The sequence below is a fragment of the Chlamydotis macqueenii genome, chromosome 10 (genome assembly GCF_036417535.1).
Source record: "Chlamydotis macqueenii isolate bChlMac1 chromosome 10, bChlMac1.mat, whole genome shotgun sequence".
Lineage (NCBI taxonomy): Eukaryota > Metazoa > Chordata > Aves > Otidiformes > Otididae > Chlamydotis > Chlamydotis macqueenii.
The window spans coordinates 8,263,564-8,290,004 of NC_141565.1; the positions used below are offsets into that span (position 1 = coordinate 8,263,564).

Consider the following 26,441-nt stretch of genomic DNA (forward strand, 5'->3'; position numbering starts at 1 on the left):
AATGCAGGCTGATGCTTCTCAGTTACAGTGTTTTTAAACTTAGCTAGTGGAAGGTCAATTTGAGTAGAATGTTTTCTAGAGATTAATTCAGAATCTGTCACCTTAAGCAAAAAAAAAAAAAAGCCATTTTTGAAAGTCATAATAATAATAATAATGTTTATTCTTCCCTTCTCACGTTAAGCAAATGGTAATTAAAAAAAAATTCTTTCACTTTGTTCTAGCTGCTGCCCTGCTAACATTAGTCCTAACTAGTAGAGAGCGGGACTTAGATGCAAAAAGGTATGTTTAGAAAGTGTTAATAAACTTGTGTTTATAACCTGAACAAGGCCAGGTTGGATGGAGCTCTGAGGTACCTGATCTGGTTGGAGATGTCCCTGCTCCTTGCGGGGGGGTTGGACAGGATGGCCTTTAAAGATCCCTTCCAACCCAAACCATTCCATGATTCTGTTGCACAGATTTCCTCAATAAGGCCAGAAATGACTTCTGTTTTCAGTGTGTTTTGAAATCTGTCTAGCTTCTTATAGACACACAGTCATCAAAGCTGAGAACTCAAACACAGCCAGCTCTTTAGCAGTGGTTTGTTTGGGTTTTTTTTTTTCCCCATGCCATGCTTGTTTTGTTTCTGTGTTTGCTTGCCATTTATGTTTTAGCAACAGAGAAATGGATATTGTTTTTCAAAGGCAAAAATACTTCTTATGTCAATTTTAAAAGAATTTACACTTTTAGCTATACAGTTTTTCAGTGTAGTTCTCAATAAACATTCATCAGGACTATTATTATTTCTCTGAAATTGTTAAGGCTGCCTGTGGGTTTAGAGATGCTTTAAGAAAGTGTTCTGGTCATTTTACTCTATGACTGTAGAACTGGTGATCTCTGCCTCCACAGAAAGACAAGCACCAGCTCGGTGCTTGTTCTCCAGGGCACTTGTCCACCAGGAGAGCAGGTGGACATAATGTAAGGAGATAATGTAAGTGGCGAGTGTTTTGTGTGAGTGTATGTGTGTGTTTGAGGAGATGGTGATAGAAGTAAGGGGGGTGATAGAAAATAAGTCAAAACCACTCTTCACAGAGCAGGAGCTAAACAGGCTAGTATGTATTTTGAATGGTGCTTTCTAAAATATATGGTGCTTAGGGATCCATTTATGCATATTTTAATAGACTTTAGCAAAAATGCACATAGATCATGCATTTGCTAAAATTTTAAATATCCATTTAAATTCACAGGCTGTAAAGATGAGAGCAAAAGTTGTATTGAAATGAGTGCTATGTACACATATAGACATCCTACTGCAGGAGAAAAAATGACTCTTCAAAAGTGTTTCACAATGTAATCTTTGCCTGAATATTGAATAGGATCTAAGACTTACTTCTGAATATTTCCCGATATCGTACTGCCCTGATTTTGGCAGGGATGGAGTTAATTTTCCTCTCAGTAGCTGGTGTGTTTTGGATTTCATGTGTGAAGAATATTAATAAACACCCTGATGGTATGAATTCTTGCTAATAAGACCAAGGACACTGTCTGGCTGTCCAGGACTTGCTAATGTGCATGTTCAGGAAGCTGGGAAAGAGACAGAATAATTGATCCCAGGCCGCCAAAGAGAGCATTCTGTGCCATAAACGTCATGCTCAGTATATAAGTGAGGGTTGCCCACAAGGCAGGTATCTCTTGCTCGCTCGCTGGCATTGCTCGCTCTGCCTTCCTGTCTCTCTCTCACTCCTTTGCTTGCTGCTCGGTTTTGTTTCCGTGATCGCTGCTTGGGACGGGCTGTATTGGTCATTGGGACATTGGGTGGTGAGAAAACATACATCGCTCATTTTGTATATTTTAATGTCGTTCTATTCTGTTATTATTGTAGTTTTCCTTTGCTATTCTAGTAAACTGTCTTCATCTCAACCCATGGGTTTTCCTTTCTTCCCATTTCTCTCCCTGATCATGCTGGGGAGGGGGAGCGAGAAACTGTGTGGTGACTAGGGCTAAGCCACAACACATGCTCAAGGCCTTAAAATGGGCATTTAGAGAATTCTGTCCAGGTTAATTTAGATAATAATGCTATATTTTAATCCATGAATATGGGATTGAGAAGTTTTCCTGGTTTCTTGGAGATGGTGAATTTAGTCTAAATTACTGGTTGGTACACTGTGACATGAACAAGAGTACCTTTAGTAGACTAAACAAATTCCTTGCATATTGGAGCATGCAGATGTGTCATTAATACTAAATACTACTGTTTCTAAGTCTGTTGGGGGTTTAATGGGCTAGATAATCTTACCACATACACTTTTAAGCAACAGTGCCTGAATTCAAGCAACTGCAGGGGGTCCCTGTTGTAACTAACACTTTGGACTTGCAGGGAAGCAAGTGAAAGCACGAACACTCTGTTAGGTCATAAGGTGCCATCTGCAGGGTGTATGGTGCCTATCACAAACAGAATTATAGCAGAAATCCATTTAATCACTTACATACTTATTAACAATTTTAAACAGAAGTCTTTTCAACCCTCAGGAAGTTTGTGGACTCCAAATATAACTCTTTGTAAAATAGAGGCAGAATTAGAAGTGAATTTTACAACAAGCTGTCTTGGGCTTGAATATTTAATACTGCTTTAGGAGTATTAAAACTATGAAGTACTTCTTGAAAAAAAAATAGAAGCAGAAGTTATTTTTCTGTTAAATCATAATAAATTCAAAGCATATTTCTCTGAGTTCTCCTGTATTTGCACAGGAGGAGGCATATGCTTCCACTGAAGTCAAATCATCAGAGCTGTCCAGCAAACTGTGGTTTGCTTTCAGAACAACTCTGGTTCACTGTTAAAATATATTATTTTCTTTTTGAGCCTATATTATTTATTTTTAAGAATGTTTTTAAACAATATTATCTTGTTCAGAATGAGATTAGTCAATGAACATGAAAACGTAAGAAAATAGGCAGTAACTAGTTAATTAGGCTTCGCTAGCCTGAAACACACCTTGCTTGTAATTCCTACTACGATATTAACCCTGTTTTGTTCTATTAGACTAGTAGATTTAAAGATAAATATATGCACTATCTATAATTCTGATATTAGACTATATAATAGTTTTAAAGCCTATTAAATGCAACTTGAAATGCAATTAAATATTAAATCTGATTTAACTTAGTAATGACTCCTTTTGTAATAAATGTCTTTGACTTTTTTTTCTTCCTCTCACACTCTTCTTTGGGATTCCTGTTCATTTTTACATAAATGAAACTAGAATTTCTGTGAGGATACCAGGGAGTGACAAAAGCACTGATATTTTTGTAGAGATAAGTAACATTTTTTATTTGTTCTCAGTGAAAAGAGTATTTGCTTTGTTAATTGATGTGAAGACTTGTACTAATTCTGACTAACAAACAGGACACAAGCATAGCACAGTATATTGCTTAATTTTTTTCTTATTATTTTTTGTTTTTTTTTTTACTTACAAATTGGTAGCTATCAAGCCTCTTCTCACGGTGGTAATTTAAGGCTGTGTGGCTCTATAGAGTGTCCCTGTGCTATAAAGCTTAAAGCAAACATACTTGATGTGTTTACACTGACTTTTCTTAGATTCTTGCTTATCTCATGAATCTCTCTTCATTTTTGTTATTTGTATCTCTTATAAGGAAACTGTCTTTCAAGAAAATCTGGTAATGGTTTTAGGAAACACAGTACTCCTGTCAGGAGCCCAAATCGTAGTACAGAAGGAAATACGTGAAAGGAATCAATCTGTGCTGAGATCCCATTTAACTGTGTATTGGAATTCTTTTACAGTTTGTTTTTTCTTTTCCCCTCTCAAACAATTCCTTACTTTGCTAAGTGTGGATACGACTGCCCAGAACCTACAGAAAACCTAACAAACTGCGTGCAGATGAAAGCCAGCGGTTAGTTGAGTGTTTATTATTCTTGAGTCAATAATCAGTGCAAACTAAATGGAAACTGCTAATGTTTTCTGCTGCATTATGTATCCTGTATATTCAGCAGATTTTCCCCTGTATGTTTGCAAAAGCCTGGGAAAATAAATGTTTTGGTATACAGATATTTGAATGTCAAAATCCTGTTAAAAAGTGGGTGACTTTGGTCTTAGGTGACTTTATGTACGCCAGCCTTGGCAAATTTTGCCTTTCATCTTCCTCCTATTAAAAGCTGAAGTTTTATGCTTAATACAGTAATGCTGCAGTTTAGGAATTAGTTGTTTTGTAACTATTGCTCATAGTAAAACTCTAAACAAAAGGGAAATGAGGAGAACAACTGATGGGATATCAGGCTGCAGGAGGAGGTAAATTCCAGAAACATGGGAGGAACTTGGATGGAGCAGATTCAGACAAGTAGGTCTTGTTTCTTTCAAAGCAGGAAAGAAAATTAAGTAACTTATTCAACAGCTCTGCAGTTCTCACTGTGATTATTAACCATTTTGCATTACCTTTTAGAACAATTTCTCTTCCATGGACATTGGGAATGCTCATTTCAATAATATGTTAACTGAAGACAGCTTTTTTAGCTATGCAAGACTTGTTTCAAAGTGTTTGTTCTTTCTCTTTTAGAGATCCTCAAGTCAATTCAGTTGGAAGATTTGTATTTTCTCTTTGCTGCTCTACTTGTGATAGTGTGTGTTATTGCTGTGGTAGCTTGTATCATCACAGACTGAGGTAAGAGTTCTCATTTTGTTGAACTTTGGTATTTCTGTAATTCCTGTTCTTTGAGTTTTGCTGCAAGCATCCTTTCAGATGAGATAAGATCATATGAAAGAGATTACCTTTTAGGTATAGTTGCAGTAGAAACTCTCTCTCAAGGAAACTCCAGATGTGGCTACATGAATGTTTTAGTTTAAATCAGTAATGTGCTTTTGAAGGGAATTGCCCAGCGGCCTCACTGCAATTTGGTTCACATTGCAGGGTGGTTGAGGAGTGCAGCCTTGATTCTCTCAGCTGAAATTAAACTGGAAGATGTGCCGTAATGAGTCTAACACAGTGCAACCACTGATGGGTGGGTATGCAGGCCAAGGACTGGACTAGCGCTTAGGCTGCAGTAACTCCCCCTGAAATACTTAGTGCAGGAAACTAAAACTGCTTTTGCTTTGTAGTCTCTGCCATTCTACCACACCACCTGCTAATGTAGGCCTAGCCTTTTTCCTTCTGTTGTGGTTTTTTTTTTTCCTAAATGGAGAGTAAATATTTAATCTCTTAAACACCTGTGAAAACAGTGAATCCTTTAGAGTGTGGACAAGTTTTGGTTAGCCTTTTCATATTTAGCAAACATCAAGTGGGGTCATGTGGGCATTTTGCTGTTTAATTTTTGTTTGTTTAGCACTTTTTTTTTTCCCACAGTATTAGTTTTGTAGAATAACTAACAGATTAAGTGTCATGCCTCTGCTGCCTTCACCTGTGTAGGATGTAAGGCTGCTCCCTCAGTATAATAGACTGCCAACTGTTCTAGCTACTGAACAGTTTTGCTAAATTTTTGACGTTCTTGGAGACATGAAGTGCAGATAAGTTATCAAAGTTGGATCTATTTCATCATGAAGATGGGAAGCTGAACTCTAAATTCTAATTTTAGTGCACCGTTTTTACTTTTCATACTTTTATACAAGGGTATCTATTTTTTTCTAGGAAAAAGGAAGAGGCACAGAGTTAACCCCTCCATACCAGTTCAGAATGCCATTCAAATTTTTTTACATTGTTTCTAGAAATACTGACATTTTAAGAAAGCATATGTTGTCTTTTGTGTTAAACAGATTGATTTAGGAGGCAATTCTTCCATCAGGTGCAGCTACAGCTATGTGTTAAAGTACTGGTTATACATACAGAAGAATTGTGTTTTATCACACTGTCCTTTCTTTTGCTGAACTCCTGCATGAGGGCTGCTAGACTGATGTTACTCTAGCCATGTAGGAGAAAAGGAGAATCGCTGAAAAAGTCCTGTACAATGGCTTGCTGCTCAAAAAGCAGCAGCAGGAAGGGTGATTTTCCTTAGTTCAAACCCTACCACTGCTGCATGTAACGTTTCTTGTAAAAACATGAGAAACCCCAATAACATGGAAAATATGTTCACTCTTGTAGTTAACCTGTTCTGCAGTGACATGACAGTTCAGTCCTCTGTACAAAAATATATGGTTGTTTCTTTCAATGAGGTGAGTTCACCTCACACTTTACCAAGTGCTCTGAACTTCTATCCAAAATACTGTCTTATGAAGGACATTGAGAACTTCAGCAGAGACCTTTCTGTTTCATGCAATGCAGCACAGGGCAAGAAATAGGAAATTAAGAGTTGTCTGGATATTGAGCTCTAGTCTTATAAAACCAAGGACAAAAGTCAATAGCTGAACAAACAGTAGGACACTGTAGCTACTGGGCCATATTTAATAGAGGCTTACTTATTTGAAATACATCCTGAACAAAACATTTCTGTGGTAGCAAACTAAGAAATTCGTACTCAAATAAAACTATCAGTCAGAAGGAACCGCTTGTGTAAATACCAGACAGTCATGTGTTCCCTTTTTTTGAAGGGAATGCCTCCTTCTCCCCCCAAAAAACACACCCAGCAATGACCTCTAATCTTGCCAGAGTAAAATTTGAAGTATTGTCTGCTGTCCTCAATAAAAGAGAGCCCCAAAGTCCTAGTCTTAAATAAAATACAAGAATGTAAACAGAGTTATAGTAAAATACTTTAAGATTACAGCATAATTTGGGTGGCAAGTTCTTTTTCTTCAGAACTTTTAGCGAAAGCAGATTAAAGGGAAGTCAGCTCTTTGTTATGTGCTTTGTAGAAACTACATTCATTAATCTTTGATATTTACTATATTACTAGAAGTGTTTTAATAGTTTTAATCTAGATTATAATTGCAGATATGGATTTGAGGTGTGATCTGAGGGTGGCAGGCGCCTTCATTACAGAAGGAAAAAAAACCCAACAAATAGCACTTCTGTAACTAAGGAATATGTGTTAGGAGAAAAAGCCTGTGTGCCTGTACCACAGGATTGAGGTTGATGGTAGCTATATAAAAATGCATCTAGTTCTTTTGAGTGCATGATATTGGATTTTTAACAGGGAAAGGAGTGGATAACTATAATGGATCATGAAAAGCTAGCAAGAGTTTTTGATGATGAGAACAGACAAGAAAAAATACTCCATTTCCAAATTCTTAAGTCTTTTCACTGAGTAATATAATTTATTGCATAAACAAAATACAAACAGCATTGTAGTTTGGGTCTCCATGTAACTTCTTCCTTGACGATTGCTAATATAACAATTTCATCTCTTGGTAACGTTAGAGTATGAATCAGAATAAGGCATTAAACCCACACACAGCATGCATTCTTCAGCTATTGTTTCTGTGTACAGGTATCTGGAATGAATCTTGGCTTAACATCTGCCATGTCAATATCTAATACCTCATATTCCCACTGTGCAATTTTAATATACATAACCTACATAATATACATGTAGTGAATTTGGAGATGACTGTGATACTCTGTATACAGAATTCAATGCATACAATTCAAAAAAAGTATAGCAATGCTGAAGACTTGTGCCACTTTTGCAAAGATCGCAGTTGAAGTTAGTTTTAGTAAAAGACAAAAATATACATCAGCAGAAGATCAATCCATCTGCAGTGGAAAAATGGGGCATTTGGGTAAAGGAATCCTCAGTTAATCATGTTCCACTGTGAACGTATCCATTACCATACAAACGCAGCTCGCTCTCGTAACATTCTGACACCAAAACGCTGCCATTCTCGCTGATATATCCAGAGCTCCTGAGTTGTATCAAGACAGGCTAAAACTGCACCTCCTTTCCATGCAATTAAGCGGGGATCCATATCCTAAATTCAAAACATAGATTGTGTTCAATCACTGGTGTAAATCTGCATAGTTCTCAAAACTTGTATCCTAATTTTTCCAACATTATTCACCACATATTTTCTCCTCCTCTCACCCCAAAGATTTAAAGTTTTTCAAAATTATTCATGAAAAAAGTGAGATAAAAATACAGAAAGAATATCTGAGGTGTTTATAGAAGTAACTTTTGTTTTTTTTTTTTTTTTACAAAGCCTTCTAGGCATGTCATGAAAATCCTGCCCTGAGCAATGGAGGCTCTGAAAAATACTGAAGTTTTGATTTTACAAGTTTTGCTTGATAAATGCCAAATGAAACTTGCTCTTGTAATGCCATACTTTTTTTTTTTTTTTTACCTTAACAGTAATAAAAAACCCTTACATAACCTGTCTGCTCAGCAAGAAATTAACTTCATGGGCCAGCACTAACTGCTTCTTTAGAAATAAGGCCTTTAGCTAATAAACACTTCAGTGATCAATACTAGTAATGCTCTTGCTACACCTCTAACTTTCTGCCTGTAATTGGAGAATGCGACATTATGAGCTGAAAGCTCTCCTAAATCTCCTCAGATAAGCAAGTAATCTGTGGTTTTGAACTAATAGATTTTTTAAAAAATCTTTTGAAGATTTCAACCAAACATAGTTTATTAACCATTTAGCTATCAATAAACAGTATACCTTAGGTCTTGTGATGACTTCAACATTTTCAACAACTCTTCTAAAAGAAGGTGGCATTTTGTTGAGAATGCGGTGTTGAAGAAACTCTTGAGCTTTATGAAACATAAGGCCTCCTCCCACTACTAAGATGGAGCTGTACATCTTCTTTTTTGTATCATCAGATGCTGGAATGAAGTGAAATATAGAAATACATCTGTTTCTTAAAGTTAATATGGCCTGTATTTGTATTATAAATAACTTAATGCAAGTCAAACCAGACAGAAACTGGTAAATGTTTGCTTTAAAAATTATTTTTCTATTCCTTGGAGATTCAAAACATCTAGCTGAAGAAACCTCAGCAAAGATGCAAGTATAAGGAACAGTGTAGCTACTCTAGACATGATGAAAACCTAGGGACATACATGTTACTTTGATAAAATATAGGAGTTACCATAAGTCCACATGGCCTGACATGCATATTTTACAGAATTGTAATAATGTAATTTCTTACCGCAGCAGTCAATACTATGAAGAATGGCTTTGTCAAGGCCTAAGGCTTTGCCTTCAAACTGAGAAATAGCTGTTTTCCTGGACATGTGTGCAGTTAAAGGTTCCTCTGAATCATTTCCAGATATCATACAATCACTCTGGGAAGATCCCAGTTCCACTTCTTGCGGGTAGATCCTCTCTGAAACGTCTGAGGCTTGGCCTCTCAAGTCTCCCTCAAATGCACCAGGCTTCGACATAGATTTTCTATCAGCCGTAGCTTTTGCAGACTGAAAAATGAGAAAACAAGTTGAACTATGAAAAATGCAAAAAGCTCTTCCGTAGGTTACAGAACAATACTACGACTTAACTAAACACCACTGTAGTTCTTGTCACCTTTTTGCACGGAAAGGTTAAGCATTGTATTATTTATTTTAAGCCTTACTTTCAAAGTAAGATTTATTTTGAACTCCATCAGATATATCAATGCCATAATATGAAGCCCTCTTTGACTCTGCAAGTAAACATTTCTAATTAAGGACTTGTCTAGACATCAGTAATTCCTTACTTCACATTTATTTTTAATGCCTCTGGCCCAGATAAAAAACTTTGGTTTCTGAGATGAGCTAATGAGTCCTGATTTTATTCCCCAATTAAATAATACTTAATGAAAAATAAAATGAGCATTCACACACCTGCTCCTGCTTACTTTGTGTGGCTAGCAGATAATGTTCATCATGAGGATCCTCAGGGTCACCTTGTGACCTGTGTTGCAAAGTTGTCATTTTTTGTCCAACAATTCCAAAAGTTGCTGGATAAAACAGAGCCATTGGAGCCTGAAGAATGAGAGATTTGGCATGGTTTTACTACATAGTTTTTTTTTTTGTTATTTACTGTAAAAAAAGAAAAAGCTTGTTCTATTTCTATCATAATTGAAAATTAAATTAAATAGACTTTTTTTTTTTTCCAAATACTTTTGTAAAGGGCTAAAGTCTCTTCAGCTTTGTATAATTAAAAAATCCCCAAACCATACATTTATACAGGTATATAGATTTCTTTATGGATTCTAGCATTGTATGATAAATAAGTATTCAAATGCAGTTTGTTACAAAATCATAAAATTCAATGTGAGGTGAAAAACTTGCAAAATGAGTACTCATTCCTTGCCCTTGAAGGATAAATATAATCATATTTAATTGAAGCAAAAACCATTCTAGCTAAAGCTAGTTAGGAAGTCTTGTTTATCCACTAGTGCTGCATTAGGCCCATTCATACATGTAGGAATTAATTTTAAAACTATCAACAAGCATATGTTAAGAACAATGCATAAATCACGTGGGCATAGTGGCAGTGGACTAATACAATACAAGTAAGGCCCTGAGCCTGACTGCTGAATATCATTCTTGTAATTTAAAAAAAAAAAAAAACCACTTTAAAAATCACCTGTAATTTCTCATCTCCTAATCGGAACTGGTATAATAAAGCTGGAGAATCAGGATGACGAATCTGGAATTCATGGTCTTGCAATCCAGAAATATCCTAAGGTCAAAAGCAATGTAAAAAAAAAAAAATTGTATCTTTTATATCTATTTCAACTGTAGGAAACAACAGAAAGTAACAAAGCTCTTCAGACTGTGAATTTCATTTACCTATTCTTGAACTCTTTTAAAAGTCTTTTTCCTTGTAGCACAATCTGCCAAAACAGCTTTCTACGTGCCTAAGCCTCTAAAATGAGGGTTTGTGCAGAAAGAAGAGACCTGCTGGCAGATCTTACAAAACTGAAGCTGAAAACCAGCAAATATGCAGCTACTATCAGCTTCTTTCAGTAATAAGAACAAAGTACCTTTCTAAGAGTTGGGATTCTTTTAACCAGAAGAAAAATAAAAGAAGTTGCAAAAGCTGGAGAAGCTTTAGACTTCAAGTTTTTGCCAGTATTCCACTGAGTGAAATATCACATTTTATTCCATTTACAAGCAATTGTAAAAAAGTGTTCCCCAGAGTAGCATTCTGTAAAGGAAAAAAACTTACTGGGAGACCTGATTTTCCCTTCTCACCTGGTCTAGATGACAAAATGTCTCCTTTAAGTGCTGAAGCAGCAGGCAATCCAACTTATTAGTTAACTGACAGTCTCTATATGGGAATCCTGCTCGTTGCATAAGCCAGTAAAAACACCTTGACACATCAGATCCTCCATATGCAAGGCATAGCCTAAAGCACAGAGAAGAAAAAGATTATTTTATTAATTTGCTCAAATACTGGCCTTTTACAGTAGCATACACAGGAATACAAGCAAGATTTTAGACATGCTATGATCATGACTTCCTCATAGTTTGCAGAGCACAGTATCTGTTCTGCCTGTTTTCTTCTTTTAAAGATGTCAGAATTCTTTAAAGTTCATACCCGTAACATGATGACCCTGTCATGCAGCTCACAGTAAAAAAAAAGCCTATGTATAAAATCTTGTTCTTAAAGTCAAGTCTTTGGTAAGCAACTAAGTTATACTTATAATAATTCTGCCTATTAGAAGATACCTGGTGTTGCGATGGGAAACACCGTCTTCTACACAGCAAACGCTTGTCTTCTGATCTCCCACATCTACTATACACGCACTGCTTAAACCACTTCCAAAAGTAGCACAGACAGACTCCTGGTGTACAATAATTCCTAGCAATATGAGGAAAAAAAAATTCCAATTTATGCCAAGCTCCAGAGTCATGTTGCTGACATTTAAAGGACATCTACTAACAGCCTGACTCTGGACTGAAAGTTTGTATATTTAGTGAAGATGGGGTGGGGGAGACTTATTTGTTGGGTAGGCTCCTAAAGAGGTCCTATTCAAACAGTCTTATTTTTTGCAAGTTTAAAGCTACTGCCTCCAGACTTCATTTGTTTTTGTAAGCAGCACTGCAGAGTCTTGGTTATCAGATGCACATGAAGCATTTTCCTAATTTTTTCTAGTTTTAATCAAGTATCACTACCTTTACCATTTTAGATATGTTCTTTAGTTATAAAACAAGGTCCAATTTCACTGTGTGCTTTCCTTTCAATCCACCTTTAACTCTGTAAAAGAGTACCTTTCTGTTTATATCACAACCTTCAGTCTATCCTTCTAGTCAATGAAGGAAAAGAATAGCCCAACTGAGCTATGCTTTGTAGACAAAAACTAAGTAGGAGTACTGTTTTAAAGGCAAGTGTTTTAAAACAGATTAAGAAAATTTAGATATGCTGTATACTTAGTTCAGCTCTTCAATTTATTTAGGGAATGGCACTCTGAAGAGTTACTAATATACTTTCCAATTTTCACTTTCATGTATTAGATGAATATGAAGCTTTGTAATTTTTTTTTGTAGTATTCTTCCTGTTTTTCTAAAGCTAACACATTTCAACTGCAAATTCCTCTATCCTAGTGCCAGGACATTTTTACATAGTAGTACTATTAGGTACTGTTCACATGACTTCTGTATAAAAACTGAGGAGGAATCAAAGTATGATTTAGAACCATTCTGATCAAAGCCTAAAACTAATAGCCAATATAGATTGTTCATTTTAACACAATGAAACAAATCAAATATATTATATGCATGAGAACAAAACAGATCTCATTAGATCAGTCTCTCTTTTAGCAGTGTTTATTTAACACCTACTTAATTCTTTCGGATGGGAAGCAATAATATCTAAGAACATATTCTGCTGAGAGTAATACTTGGGAACTGTTTGCACTTCAGACTGATTAATTATTAAACAGCAGCAGTATTAATTGCCAGCATCTTACAATTCACTTACTAGTCTCTATCATTTAACTTATTATTCCTGTCCACTTTTTAAGCCTCTTTCCTTGCATATCTAATATAAAAAGGGCTTTGCAGCACCAAAGGTACTACTACTCTGATTATTGCAAATTAAGTATGCTCCATATAGTTGGGTTACTGTGCCTTCTGTAATGACTTGCAGTTGTTTTCTCTACATGTGAAATCAGAGAAAGATGACTAAGACTACAGCAATTCTTTCCAGAAGACTAGTCAGAAACTTCCAGCAGTTTAACTGAAAGGCAACTGCATTACTCTTTTTCATCAGAGGGCTTTCCAGTCTAAAAATAAATACACAGAAGCAGCTAACAATTGCTTGGATATTTTTTAAAAACTGTGTTGCTCTTCTATATTTACTGTATGCACTTAAGTGACTCTGAAACCTCCTATTATGTCATCCTGTGGAGAGGACAGCAGCAGCATCTTACATCATATACTGCTCTTTTGAAGTCTAAGAATCTTGATACTCTGTGGACTTAACATTGTGCACTTTAGAAATACTTAATAAATCAGGCTGTTGTTACTTTTATCTCAGCTGAAGTGAGTAGCCCAGCGGTGGAATACCTAATAGCAAACCAAGAAATCTGCTTCAATGCTAGCCAACCATTTTGCCCCATTAAAAGAGACAACAGTTCTGGGAATAGTGAAAGATGAAAGGCGCTAGTCCCAGCCAAACTGGGACTGATGTGCAAAAATGTGCCTTAAAGGTAAATAAAAAAATAAGTCTTTACATTATTAATCATTAAGTGCTTGCTTATGTATGGTTTTACCTGAGAAGCCCATCTTCATTAGGATCATATTCACCAGTTCTTTCACATGTTGTTTATTATAGATGTCTGGAATTAGTAAAATGCATCTGTAGTACTAAAGATAAGAACAGTAGATTAAAGCCAGCTCTCAAATTAAGTTTCTCTTTACATTCTTGAATACCTGATGCTAAGAAAAAAAGCATAATACAAAAGTTATTAAAAGAAGCAAAATTATGGGAAGGGTTTTAATAATTTAAAACACAAAATAAGTACCAAGTTTAAGAGTTTAGAGGTCACCACGATGTTTAGAAGTACATCAGATATGAGAAAAACACCTACTTAGCAAGGAGAAGAAATTATGTAAGTATGAGGCACTCATTCCTCAGTTGCCTCCTTTTTAGCCAACAAAAAAACCCCAAACAGAGTAAGAATGAAAATTCTATAATGGGATTTCCAAACCTCCTTGATAGAAGTTGTACTAACAATTTTTGTCTTAAAGATATGCACAAAGTCGAAATGAAGTCTTAGGAACCATGCTCACCAGCAGAAATAATTCGTTCTTTAAGAAAACCACCAGTAAGAGGCTAACAATAACAGCAAGTTGCTTCTCTTTTACAGTAACGTTTACAGAAGTGGCTACAGCCCAGGTTAATGTGTTCACAGCTCACCTTTAAGTCTTTCAATGGTATTTCCAGATATTTTTGTATTGCGTGTGACCATATAACTTCAAGGTCTGCTAATACTGCAGTGAGGGAGCCACCAGGTCCTGTGTGCAGATTCAACTGCCCTCTTCTAATAGGCCAATGTATATTGTAAGAATCTAGTGGGTTAACATACAGTGCCTGAAAATAAGAGACAATGTTGTATGCATTGTTCTTCCCAAAAGATGAGTAAATACTAGAAAAATATTTCAGAAGCAGATACAAGACATACAGCAGCACCCAGACCGATGTGACAACAATAAAGTAGATTTCTTTTTTAACAGGGCTTGATTATAAAGCATTAAAACAAAAGAGACATTAAATACATGGTTTAAATTATTTGAATTTTCATATCTATGGACATCTACTATGAATATAACAGTATATTTTTCCGTTATCTCAAATTAGCAACTAAAATAATTTAGAGACTCCTTGAAGCTCGTGAATACCTAATTTCATGTACTGATCCTTTTATCGCTTTCTTGCCTTTTCTCTGAATTATACCACATTGGCAAAGTTCTCAGTCCTGCTGAAACACTCATTTATAGCAGCAAAGGATCAAGGTTACTTGCTAGGCAAATGAGGGAAACTCTCTGGTCTTGTTGAATAATAAAAAACATTAGTCCATAGTAAAGCTTCTCAGGTACTCCCTGACTAAATTCCTGTGCCTTTCAATACATACTAACATATAGCAAACTGCTACTGATTAAATAGCTGCATTAAAACATAATACTAAGCTTTGTTTCAGCATGAAAATGAACCTTACCTCTTCTCCTACCAAAAATTCAGGATGATTTGATGTGTTTGTCCACTTGGCCCCAGAGCTGTGATCTAAAATAGCTGGCCTCATCTGTCTGTTGTATGACCTGGCCTGAAATGTAATCAAAACAAACACTGTTGATAAATATTTTACCAGTCACTTTTTATGCACCTCTCCAAGAACCATTTTAAATCTTAATTTTCTCAGTTCTTCAGAGTTAGGTCACACAATAGCACTACCCATATTTGCTGTTTAAAGGGCATCTATTCTTCTCCACCAAAATACAGCATCACACCAAATGACTACATGAATGAACAATTTAATAAAATCTTAAGAATGACTTACCTGATCAGGTGATACCGGGATACGCCTTGCACCATTTGACATCTTTTTGGACCATATTGCTTGGTCCACCATTTTAAGGCCATTTTGTCTCTGCTCAGTACTTTCAGGTTTCTAAACAAAACCCAAAAATAGGCAAACTAAATACTTAATTTCTAACTACATGTCTGTATGCTGGCAATACTGAAGCTATTACTAAACAATTAAATCATTACTGTAGTTAAGAGACATAGAAAGGATGGAAGGTTTGCACATTGTACAATGAACATATGCTTGTTTTTAAATAAACTAGTTTTAGGTTTTTTTTTTTTTATATTAGAGTTCCCAACATCTATTTGTCTAAGTCAACTTGAATCTTTTAACTGATTGTAATGGCTGCTGGACTGCATTTCCAGAGTGATGAGCTCAGGACATTACCTATTTAACTACAGAAATATTAAGCAGAAGCAAAAATGTTTACATAGATCTCAGTTATTTAAAGGTGAAGTTTAATATTAGACACAATAATTTGATTAATGATTTTTTTGTAGAGACTGAAAGTATGAGTAAGATCACTACATATTTTTTTAGCAGGTTAGACTAAAATTACTGGCTATGTTATCCAAGTTACAAGCCAACTTGTAACCAACACATTCAAATGGAGCAGTCCAATCCCAGTTCTGCAGTTGTCATTCTATAAACAGAAACACTGTGCGTGGTATCAGACTGCAGAGCGGAGAAATCAACGAGTACAAACCTTCAACCTATCCATTTATTAGATCTAGTTCATTGTAAACAAAACAAATAAAGCCCTAACACAGACTGGCGCAAATCTACTGACTTCAATAAGGTGGCATCTACGTAAAAGGAAAGGCATCCCATTCAAAGGGGAAAAAAGTTTGTCTTGAGGGAAAAACATATCACATGGGGGAAGATAGGCATTCCACAACTAAGAAGCCCTAGAAGCACGTAGTTCAGCCATCCGTTTTAGCAGGTTCGAGGCCGCGCCACGGGTGCGTGGCCCCGCTTACGTTGAGCCCGTCCCGCAGGAGCCAGCTGTCTCTGTAGGCCGCCTGTCCTTGCTGCTTGTGCCGCCGCGCGATGACGTGGGGGATGCCCACGGGCAGCGTGTCCGTGGCCCTCCCGAGCCGCAGGGTGGTCGAGCCGGGGTGTATCACCACGATGAAGTTGCTCTGTATTTGCTGAAAGCACCACAACGCGCACGGCAGTCAGTCGATCTCCCTGCCCGCACCCACCTGGAGCCGCCCCGGCGTCCGTCCCCTCCCCGCCCGCGCCCAGGCCTTTAAAAGCCCGGGCCCGCCCCCCGGCCCCCAACCGCGGCGCAGCCGCTCGGCCAGCGGGGAAGGAGCACGGCCCCCAGAAGCCGCCGCCGCGGGCAGCCCCTCACCGCTCGCCGGGCCGGGCCTCACCTCCTGCAGGGACTCGGGCACGGCGGCGGGGACGATGGGCCGCTTGACACCGCGCTGCTCACGCTCCCGGTCCCGCTCCTTGTCCTTCCCGTTCTCCGCCTCGCTCTTCTCCGCCTGGGTCATGCTCCCCGCCGGCCGAGCGGCGCCAGGCGGAAGCCGCTCCTGCGAGGCCCGACCGGCGCCCAGCGCGGGGCGGAAGCGGGCGGGCCCGCGGTCGGCGCCGCCCCTCAGGTACTGCGGGAGGCGAAGCTGGGGGGGCTCGGCGAGGAGAGGGCCGCCGGCCCGGCCGTCCCCTCAGCAGCACCGGTGCCTGCCCAGGGCCGCCTCGGCTCGGCTCGCAGCGGGGTCGGGGGGGGGGGGAGCCCGCCGGTCTCTGCGCCGAGGGGACGGGCAGCGGTAAGCGGGGAGCCGGCGGCAGCCAAACCCGGTCAGCTGGGCTGTCACTGCGGGTGAGGAGGGCGGTACAGTACTGTCTATGAAAATACCACAGCACAGCTGATAAACGTGTGATACACCCGTGAAGAACCAACGATGACTACACAACTGATCCGTGAGCGGGAGCTATCAAGATGCAACGTTTGGATGGGCTTAAGGCAGACCCGTCCGTGAGACTGCTGGGGTGTAGCAAGAGTGGGAGCCACTGGAGGGGTGACTTCACCATAACCAGCTAGCAAAAGGCGCCTATGTTAACAAAGGAGAATTGTCAGATGTTATAATTTCCTGCTAAAGAGATTATTTGAGAGGTTTAAGTACAATATTTGCAGTGGCACCTAGTAAAAGCTAATTCAATCTGTATTTTTGGCAGCTAATCTTGTCTCTAATAGACACAGCTCTCTGCAACTGGAGAGAAAAACCCAAACAAAACCCAAGAACAAGGGTAAGAAACTCCCATCCTGAAATGGGTAATTAGTTAAAAGGTAGTTACTGTTTGAAAGGAAGTAACTCTTCTGTGTTAGCACTCGGTATTTGAGTTCACTACACTTTTCTTCATGTAATAACAACAAAACCTAAATGTATTGAAAAAAGTCTTGCCAAAACTTGTACAGCAAATATGCTTATACATTTGAGCAAGTTTATAGTGGAGCAGGAAGCTGTTTCAAGTGGTGCTTATAACACAAGCATGTTATAAAACCCATTCCTTCTTACGGAAGTGAGTTTGCAAAAGGCAAGGATTGTAAAACAAAGTAGTTTGTAAGTTGCATTTTTAAAGTGTTGTTAGAGTATCATTAATATAATGGAAACACAGCAAAGTACAAAATGTTATTAATGACATAAAGTAAATTAACAAAATTTATTAGGAAGCAGTGCTTTAAATTTGACTCTTGAGGGACCTTCTGTATCAAATATAAATATGCATTCTTCCTCATTTGAACAGAAAATGGCTTACTGTACTTCAGATAAGTTTTTTTTTTTCTAAAAATGATGAGAAAATGAGCCTTGTGACAAGCCAAATATAATTTACTTATTACTTTGCAACTACAGTAAAATGTTCAGAAACTATACAAAGACTTTAGACAGTAAACATGTATTTAATAAAACTGTGTTTCAGTTACACTGGATCCTTGAAGAAGGAGTTCCCAGTACAGCTTCATTAATCTGCTCATATCACAGAACAGTTTCCAGTTAGACATACACATTCACACCATTCAAACTCCTTTGGTCCACCACAAAACTCTTCTCCCCTTTCATCTTTCAAATGTGTATGCTTCTGCCTGCCCTTTCAGCAGGCGTTTACCTAAAAGGTAAAGGAATTATAGTACATTTAAAGACAATTTTCTCTCTTGTAGCAAGGCCTTAACTAAGGAACAATTAGAATAAAATTGTTTTTAACTTAGCTAAATGAGACATGTTATAAAGGCTTGGAAACTCCTATTCCTGAGCAGATCACACATTGCCATTATTACCCAGAAGCCCTCCCCACAGCCTTTGCTGGTCTCATGTCTAGTCAAACAGAAAAAAAATATATATCCAAATTTAAAGAAAAAAATCGTTGGAAAAAGCTTATATTTTTGTTTTCTAGGGAACTGAAATACTGGTGTATATGCTTTTTTTTAAATATGAACTTTTTCCTACAAGGTAGGAAAGGTATTAACCATCTGCATGTGTTTTTCTTTTAACTTTTATTATGGTAGAGGACTGGGGAGTGACTCATGAAAAGGATTGTTTACTTAACTCTTGAAGTAAATCAACCCATACTATATATACATTGTGTTAAATGAAACTCCTACCAGCCAAACTAATTAAGAAACCAGAATTAAAGTTCAGGCAGCTGTAAGAAACTTAAAGACCATGGCTTTTTAAATTGTTTTTGCCCCCATTTTTAAGCAATTCTGATTTTTATGCTCAACTAGAATTAAAGATTTACATAGTAAAAATATTTTTCCTGTTACAGTAATATAGCTAATAGTCTTTTAGCAACTTTATTAGTTTTCCTTCTTTTGTATTGATAAGTATCTATTTTAAACAAAGAACCTCATGTCATATGATAACCACTAGAAATGCAAACTAAGTTTCAGTTACTACTTGCAGCCAAAAAAATGGAAAAGTTCTAAACAATTTTCTTATCGTGTGTGTTCAAAAATCTTTGCTACAGTTTGTATATCTGCTTCTATGCAATTAAAAGTAGAAGCTCACCAATTCTGAGCCAAAGCCTTTTAAATACCTCTCTTCCTTTTTTCCTCCTTTACTGAAAGTATCTCACCACTTTGATTCTCTTCCTGTTTTGGTAACTTTTGCAAAAGGAGGACAAAACGCTGCATGCTACCTTAACCTTAAATTATCACTGTTATTTAAAGAAAAAAAACTCAAAGCAGAATATAGCACGTTTGGAATTACCTTCCTCATCCACCTCCAGCCATTGGTGGTGGACTGGGGCCTGCACCCCACTGATTTATTCGACCCATTCTACGCTGAGGATGTGCTGGAGGCCTGACAAGAAAGTAAGGAAAACAGTATCTATTTAATTGGCATTAAACTTAAACTAGAAGCAGAATGACACTGTCTCTAAATGATAGTAATTATGAAGCTATAACCTACGGAAATGTTGTTTTGAGTTTCATGTGAAAAGCTGTAAAGAAACCCCAGCCCCCCTTTCACAGAAATTATCTTCTGCAAACTGTTCTAATTATTCCTGTCTCACAAGAGAAAGTTACAGCTAACAAGCTTTTACACAGTCCTACAAAAAAGTCAGGCAAACCATAAGAACAAAGAAACGCAGTAACTATAGTGTTTATAGAATGATATCCCTGTAACAAAGTGTTTTGCTTTATCTGCAGGCAGTCTAATACATGAAATGACTGATTTAATGTAAATCAAATGCTGAGTATAAGCAAGTCTAGTAAAAGAATTTAAACAAAGACACACATTGTCTATTAGGCAGGTTTCAGTGAGAGTTAGACTATACTGTTATTATAACTCTCCAGAGCTATGGATGGTTATCAATGAGTTTCAGACAAAATACCGCAAGTAAACATTTTAGTCTTCTTAAATTACTAGATTCAATGCAAATCACAACTGTAATCTGAAAGCATTATTTCATTTTTCCATGATAGCAAAAAAAAAAATCAGAACTAGTGTGAATATGAAAAAAATACCCTCTTCCATCATTGTATCCAGAATAGGAGGAAGATGTGTAGCCTCTTCTTCTCAAATCTGGTTGAATAATGCTCTGGAAACTGTAAAACAAAACAGGATTCAGATGAATTGATTGCTAAATCTAGTTTGTTTTTTTTTTTATTACAATATAACAAATAGTGTTCAGGAATGAACAGTGTATCTTCTCAAGATTACTCTTGTTTAATGTATTTTGGCAATTTTTTCTCCTGCATATGAAGATAAATCTGAAGTAATTCCAAATTACAATAAGGATCAAACTATAAAATCTATTTTTCTGGTAAAAAAAAAGTGCAAGAAATGCACAAAGTGTAAACCTGTAACTGAAATAATGAAGGACTGTTGAATACTTCAAAAGAACTTTTTGTTTCTTAACTGGCTTTGATCTGGAGCTGTAAATTCGTGATAACTGCCGTGTGACTATTTTTACAGAGCCAGGATCTTTTGTCACCAGTAGAAATGCTCCAAATAGTATCTTAACTGTTTGATCGGGTATCAGAAACTATCTGCTTAACAGAAGTATATGCTTTTGCTTTTTATAGTATTAAAATGGAAGAAGTGTTAGAAAACTCATTTGAACTGCCAGTTAGTATCACTTTTCTCACACTCTTCTTTTTATTAAAAGTGCTTGATAACTACGTAGTCATAGGAAAACATTCACATATGTTTTAGGGACAGCAGATACAGTATGCTAAAGAGTAAATCTAACATTTTTATTGTTGTGTTACTGATACTGAATAGCTTTACCTATGACAAATCTAAAATAAAGCTCATCAAAATAATTGATTTCTACTTACAAGAGAACCACAAAATCTGCTATCGACCAGAAGAAATCTGTTATCATTGACAAACGCCAAGGAGCCCGACTCTGGTTATCCAAAACTTGTCCTGTAACACATCAAGATACAAAACACCCAGTGATGTCCAGTATGTGACAGTACAGTATAAAGCACACAAACATATCTGCTGAGTCCAGATTCGCAAACGGGATGGAGAAACTACACTTCATGGGCAACGGTCGCAGGTTCCACTCCCTACAGGGTGTTGTTGCCCAAGTGCTTGAAGGAACAGAATCACTACCACCGAACAGACACTGCCTCCAGGTAAAGCTACAAGCAAACACCACGACACTCCGTTTCCTTATGCGCGGTTAAGCTGCTTCCCTGTTGCGCTCACGACGTACGCAGAACGCGCTTCGACTTTTCGGGGTCCTTAGCCGCTCAGAAGCACCCACGGCTCGGATCCAGGCCGCGGAACTGATCTGTCAGCGGGCGAGACGGATGCTCGCTCCGGGCAGGGGGCTGTGCGGGGCCCTCCGGGGCCACGGAGGCAGCGCAGGCCCCAAGCCCCCCAAGCCGTTCCCCGTTCGCTGCCCCGCTCCCCCCCGGCCGCCCCTCACCGTTGGAGATGTACACCATGGCGGCGGCCCCTGCGCTGTCACCGGCCTTCGGCCCCGCTGCGCCTGCGCGGGCGGGAGGCGCATGCCCAGAAGGGGCCGGTGAAGGCGGTGCCATGCCCTGGGGGCGGCTCCTCGCTTCCGGCTGACGGGGCTGAGGGCAAAGGGGCGGTGGCGGCGCGGGGCGGTCCCGCCGCGGCCGGGGGCGGTGCTGGGCGGTGCTGGGCGGTGCTGGTTTTCCTGCTTCCTTTGCCATAGTAACAGTAGCGAGGTGAAGCCCCCTGTTAGCGCGCTGAGGGGCTGGCCGGCCTGGAGCGGGCGGTGGTCAGGTGCGGCCTCTTCTGCCTCAGAGCGGGCGGTTCTGCCAAAATACATTTATTTTAGTGCTTACACCGCTGGGTGAAGTTGTGTCTGAACTTTCGGGCCCTGCACGAGAAGCGTGTGATTTTACCAACGGTAACAGGAAACAGTAACCCCGGTTTGCAGGATGCCAGGGTAGCTTTCATAAAAGTTACGAGTTGTTAGTACTCTTCCATAGCTAACTTCTGCTGCATCCCGTGTAAAAGCTAGCGCTTTTGTCCTTTATTGCTGCTTCAGTTTTCCATAGATGTTGAGAAAGCCTCATCCATCCCTGCAATTTTCTCTCATGGAATATTAAAACTGGTAACTCTCTGTAGTAATGTTAGAAATGTGACTAAATGCAGATATTTACTTAAAGCTGCTCTCCAAAGGGAGCTCTTGTTCCTTTCATGTAATGACAGGTATGTGACTATGTATATTCCCATTATACTGGGAATGTTCATCTCAAAGTTGAGCATTAGTTTTAATTTGTTTTATTTTTTATAAAAAACTTTGCCCTGCAGATCGTGGCTAGCATTTCTTCTCATGAGGAATCCATGCATGTAAAATTGGAGGTAACTATATAGACAAACTTAATATAATGCCTTCTCTCTCTTTTAAACTAAACTAGTAGACAAAGGATGTGTAATTCTGCTGGGAGACAACAGCAGGACCCGTCTTCCTAATAACTGATGTAAAGTCCTTTGCTAAACCTCTTAACACAAGAGTGTTGTCTGAAGTTGAAATTGTAATATAATATGTCTCTGACAATTTAGTTGTCCCCTAGTAAAAAAATTTTTTACAGATGACAGGTGTTTATTAAAGTTTGATGTTACAGAAAGAACTCTTGCTAACAACTGAATAAAATTGTGGAAGAAAAGTATCTGTAACAACTTGCCCTGGTTCTGGCTAGGACAGAGTTAATTTTCACCTGAGCTGGGAGAGGAGCTGGAGCTGGGGCACCTGTGGCTGGGGACACAGCTGGGACAGGTTACTAATTAGCTGACAGCTGGGACAGTTCCCCAAATGAGCCCAACGGCTGCTCCATGCCAGGTGACACCATGGTCAGTATAAAAGTGGTGGAGGGCGGGGGGACACACATCTGGGCAGAGGCTCCTGCTTTTTGGGAGGGAGCTGGGCTTCAGGATATGCTGTGAGCTGTTGTACTGTAAATTAGGTGCTTAAGTATTTTCTGTTATTGGGCTTTTTCTGTTGTTTGTTTTCCATCTCTGTTTTCTTTTATTCTGTTGTTATCTTGAACTGTTTTTATCTCAACCCATGAGTTTTGACTTCTTTTCTTTCCTGATTGTCCTCCTTGTCCTACTGTGGGAGGGCACTGAGGGGAGAGTGAGTGACTGTGTGGTATTTTAGCTGCTAAGGGGGGGCTAAACCGTGACATAACATATATAAAATAAATGTGTATCATTAATATATAAGAGCTAGATAATCTACCACTCAAATGGGGAGGTACAGAAGTGTTTAGAAAATAGTGGGTGCTTTATAGTGCATAATGGATATAAATGCAGGCAGTATGTTAACATTATTCAGGGACAACATCTATCCTTTTTCTTAGCTATGTTTATGATGATTTTTTTCAACTAGCAGTAAAATGTAGTTGGATCGGTTTCAGTTTACAAACTACAAAACATAGCCTATGTAAGTATATTCAATCCGTAAGTAATTTGAACATGGTTTTCAGATTCTCAGTGAAACTAAATAAATGGAACAAAAACTGGAAGAAAGATGTATTGGTGTACTTTTAACTTATGGAACTCATAGTAGATCTGATACTGTACGCTAGGCAATGCTGTTACATAAACACTGAGTTCATAAGGAAAGTAAAAACATTACTTAAAAAAGGTATTGTCAAATAATAGGAAAATAACATACTCAAGGGAAGTGTATGACAAATGCATACCTTTGTATTAGTATGCTAACATATGAAATGTTAGTCTTGTTTTTAAATAATTTTACTAAATATACTTTGTTTTATTTTCACTAGGCTTTGAGACAAATCAACAAATTATTTCATGTTTAAAAAACTGTTGCACAACTTGTAGATACAACATTTACCAAGAGGAAAACAAAAGGAGAGAGGATGGCAATGGGAAGATAATGGTGGTAAGTAGCAGTGAAGGAGGCACTGTGATGTGTTGGCAACATACACAAACTGACTCTTGCTAGTTTCAAAACAAATGTCACAATCCAAACTTTTCACCGTAGTTTAGACAGAAACATAATAGTGAACCTGAATATGAGCAGATGTAGACTTGTATAGTTTGATTCCTTGTGAATTTGTGTATTTGTGTATTAATAGCTAAGTACTGGTGTCTGAGCAACATGTTACTGTGCTTTAGTAACTTTTTCTATTTTTGCATCAGAATTATCAAAACCATGAATCAGTTATTTTTATAGCATCTTATTTGCTTATATGCCTCAGACAAGGATATCCTTGTGTACTGTGGGGTTTGAGTTAAAAGTATCTTGTGCAGATTTCAGCTGGAAGATACGTTTTGCAAAGTCAGCAGCTCTTACCTCAACATAAAATCAGGTCAAGAAAATAAGCTCATAATGCTGTGAACTATCCCCCCCCCCCCGCCCCGAGCTGGGACAGAGACTAAATGTTCTAGTAACAGAATTTGTCTGTGAATTGTGGTTGGTTTTTTGTTTTTTGGTTTTTTTTTTAATACTGTTTGTTGATACGTGAATAACAAACATGATGAGGCTTTAGTGCAAAATTAGTACAGGTAACAGTTTGAAAGCAAATATAGGCTGGAAGAATGCCAAAGGGACTGTCTCGTGCTTTTGTATTTCTTTAAATAACAGCATATCCTTATAAAGAGAAAGCCAAAACACTCTGTAAATGTTACATATCCTCCTTAATAACGAAGGCTTCAGCCCACAGTAGAATTAAATAATTGGTCCTCAATTTAAATTTAAATGAGAGTCCAGAAAGAAACTTCCACACTCCTCTATGGAGGGTGAATAGTCTGCCAAATTTTCTGTTCAGGCAGAAAAAGAGCATGTTCAGTAATGAGTGAAACTACCTGACCACAGTGCAGAAATACCTGTGTTTCATGCATGGTAATTGAGTGGTGCTGATACTTTGAATATCCATCAGGTGGCAGCCTCAGTGTGAAATAACGCAATCTCTTTGGTTAATTACGCTGCAAGATTTCTGCTGAGCTCGTCATAATGTGTTTGGATTCTCGCTTACACAAAAATCTTTAGTCCAGTGCCACTAGACACTTATGCCTAAGTGGCAGATTCTTACTGGATTAAGAACCAATGTTTAAATACACAGATGTATACTGTTTGGGGAGCTTGTTAGAAGTCTTGTATTGGTAGGGTCTTAGGTAAAGTTGGAGAGATGCTTGTAAGTAAATTTACCTATGATTATTATATAATGGGAAAGACTGGAGGCTTTGTTTGGGTTTTATTAGTAATCGCCCTCACTCCTCCTTCCTGATAGTCTGGGGAGAAGCTGAGAACTCAGCTGTGGAATAGCAGGCTTCCAAATCTGTTAGTGGTACTGTTAGAAATATTTTGGTATAAATGAAAAAAGATGAACATAAATAAGTGTAATTGCTTTTTGAAGTATAGGAGGCAGGAAAAATAATGATCAGTGGATGATCATTGACCAACTGAAAATAAAATTATCATCCCCAAACCTATGCAGCAAGTTAATGGCAAAGCCTAAAATAGATTTGACTTGCTGATTCTCATACCTGTGTTAATTTCCTGAGGATGTGCTTTGCTTGCATCTGTTAGGTAGAAGAAACAGAAGCAATTTTAGACTCTTTTGACATTTTGATTTAAGGCAAATATCCTCTGCCTTGTTATGCTTTCTGCTAATGCATGAGAATGTGATTTGTCGCGTACCTGATGAGATGGGATTGTGAATGTATGCACACACATAGTGCCTGTTTTTGCATGTTTTTTTCTCCTCTTTTTTGAACTAATTTAAAAATAATGGGCTTTCTGTTTAGTGAAAAGTAAAATTTAATGTAATTAAATTTGAAGAGTAAATGTTCAAAATAGGGATTTTCCTTTTTTCGTTGCTGTTCTTATATTTTTTAAATCCTATTTGTAAAGATAGCTTGTAAGCACTTGTACAGATGTCATATGGCTATTTTAACTTCCCAGATTTCAATTTGATACCAACTATGACATAATTATCCTATTGTGGTATCCTTAGAAATTAAAAGGAATGATTAATCACAGGAATGAATTTAAGACAGATGGTGTGATCTGGATTGTTGGCTTATCTCTGATTGTTTAGCTCACAGACCAAGGCATGACATCAGCTGCATGTGACAATGTGATTTAACTGATGTCATAGTCTTCTG

The 26,441-nt window shown here is 38.1% G+C and overlaps 2 protein-coding genes across 3 annotated transcripts; both read right to left on the bottom strand.

Annotated features, from left to right (window-relative positions):
- Nucleotides 1-7,147: 7,147 nt before the first annotated feature.
- On the bottom strand, nucleotides 7,148-16,953 carry ACTR8 (actin related protein 8). Its single transcript, XM_086755792.1, has 13 exons — nucleotides 16,746-16,953; nucleotides 16,347-16,517; nucleotides 15,340-15,450; nucleotides 15,001-15,105; nucleotides 14,202-14,375; nucleotides 13,555-13,648; nucleotides 11,510-11,642; nucleotides 11,033-11,186; nucleotides 10,422-10,517; nucleotides 9,674-9,814; nucleotides 9,004-9,268; nucleotides 8,514-8,677; nucleotides 7,148-7,823 (listed from the first exon to the last, which is right to left on the bottom strand). Exons 1-13 carry the CDS (start codon nucleotides 16,866-16,868, stop codon nucleotides 7,680-7,682), a joined length of 1,875 nt encoding a protein of 624 aa, XP_086611918.1. The 5' UTR covers nucleotides 16,869-16,953; the 3' UTR covers nucleotides 7,148-7,679.
- Nucleotides 16,954-18,180: 1,227 nt separating this feature from the next.
- SELENOK (selenoprotein K) lies at nucleotides 18,181-21,902 on the bottom strand. 2 transcript variants are annotated; one of them, XM_086755924.1, is made up of 5 exons: nucleotides 21,757-21,902; nucleotides 21,155-21,245; nucleotides 20,339-20,419; nucleotides 19,581-19,673; nucleotides 18,181-18,480 (listed from the first exon to the last, which is right to left on the bottom strand). In XM_086755924.1, the coding sequence occupies exons 1-5, from the start codon at nucleotides 21,869-21,871 to the stop codon at nucleotides 18,477-18,479; spliced, it is 384 nt and encodes a 127-aa protein (XP_086612050.1). In that variant the 5' UTR covers nucleotides 21,872-21,902; the 3' UTR covers nucleotides 18,181-18,476. The 2 variants fall into 2 exon arrangements, with proteins under 2 accessions (XP_086612050.1, XP_086612052.1); XM_086755926.1 differs by lacking the exon at nucleotides 18,181-18,480 and having other exon boundaries at nucleotides 19,577-19,673.
- Between the last annotated feature and the right edge of the window lie 4,539 nt (nucleotides 21,903-26,441).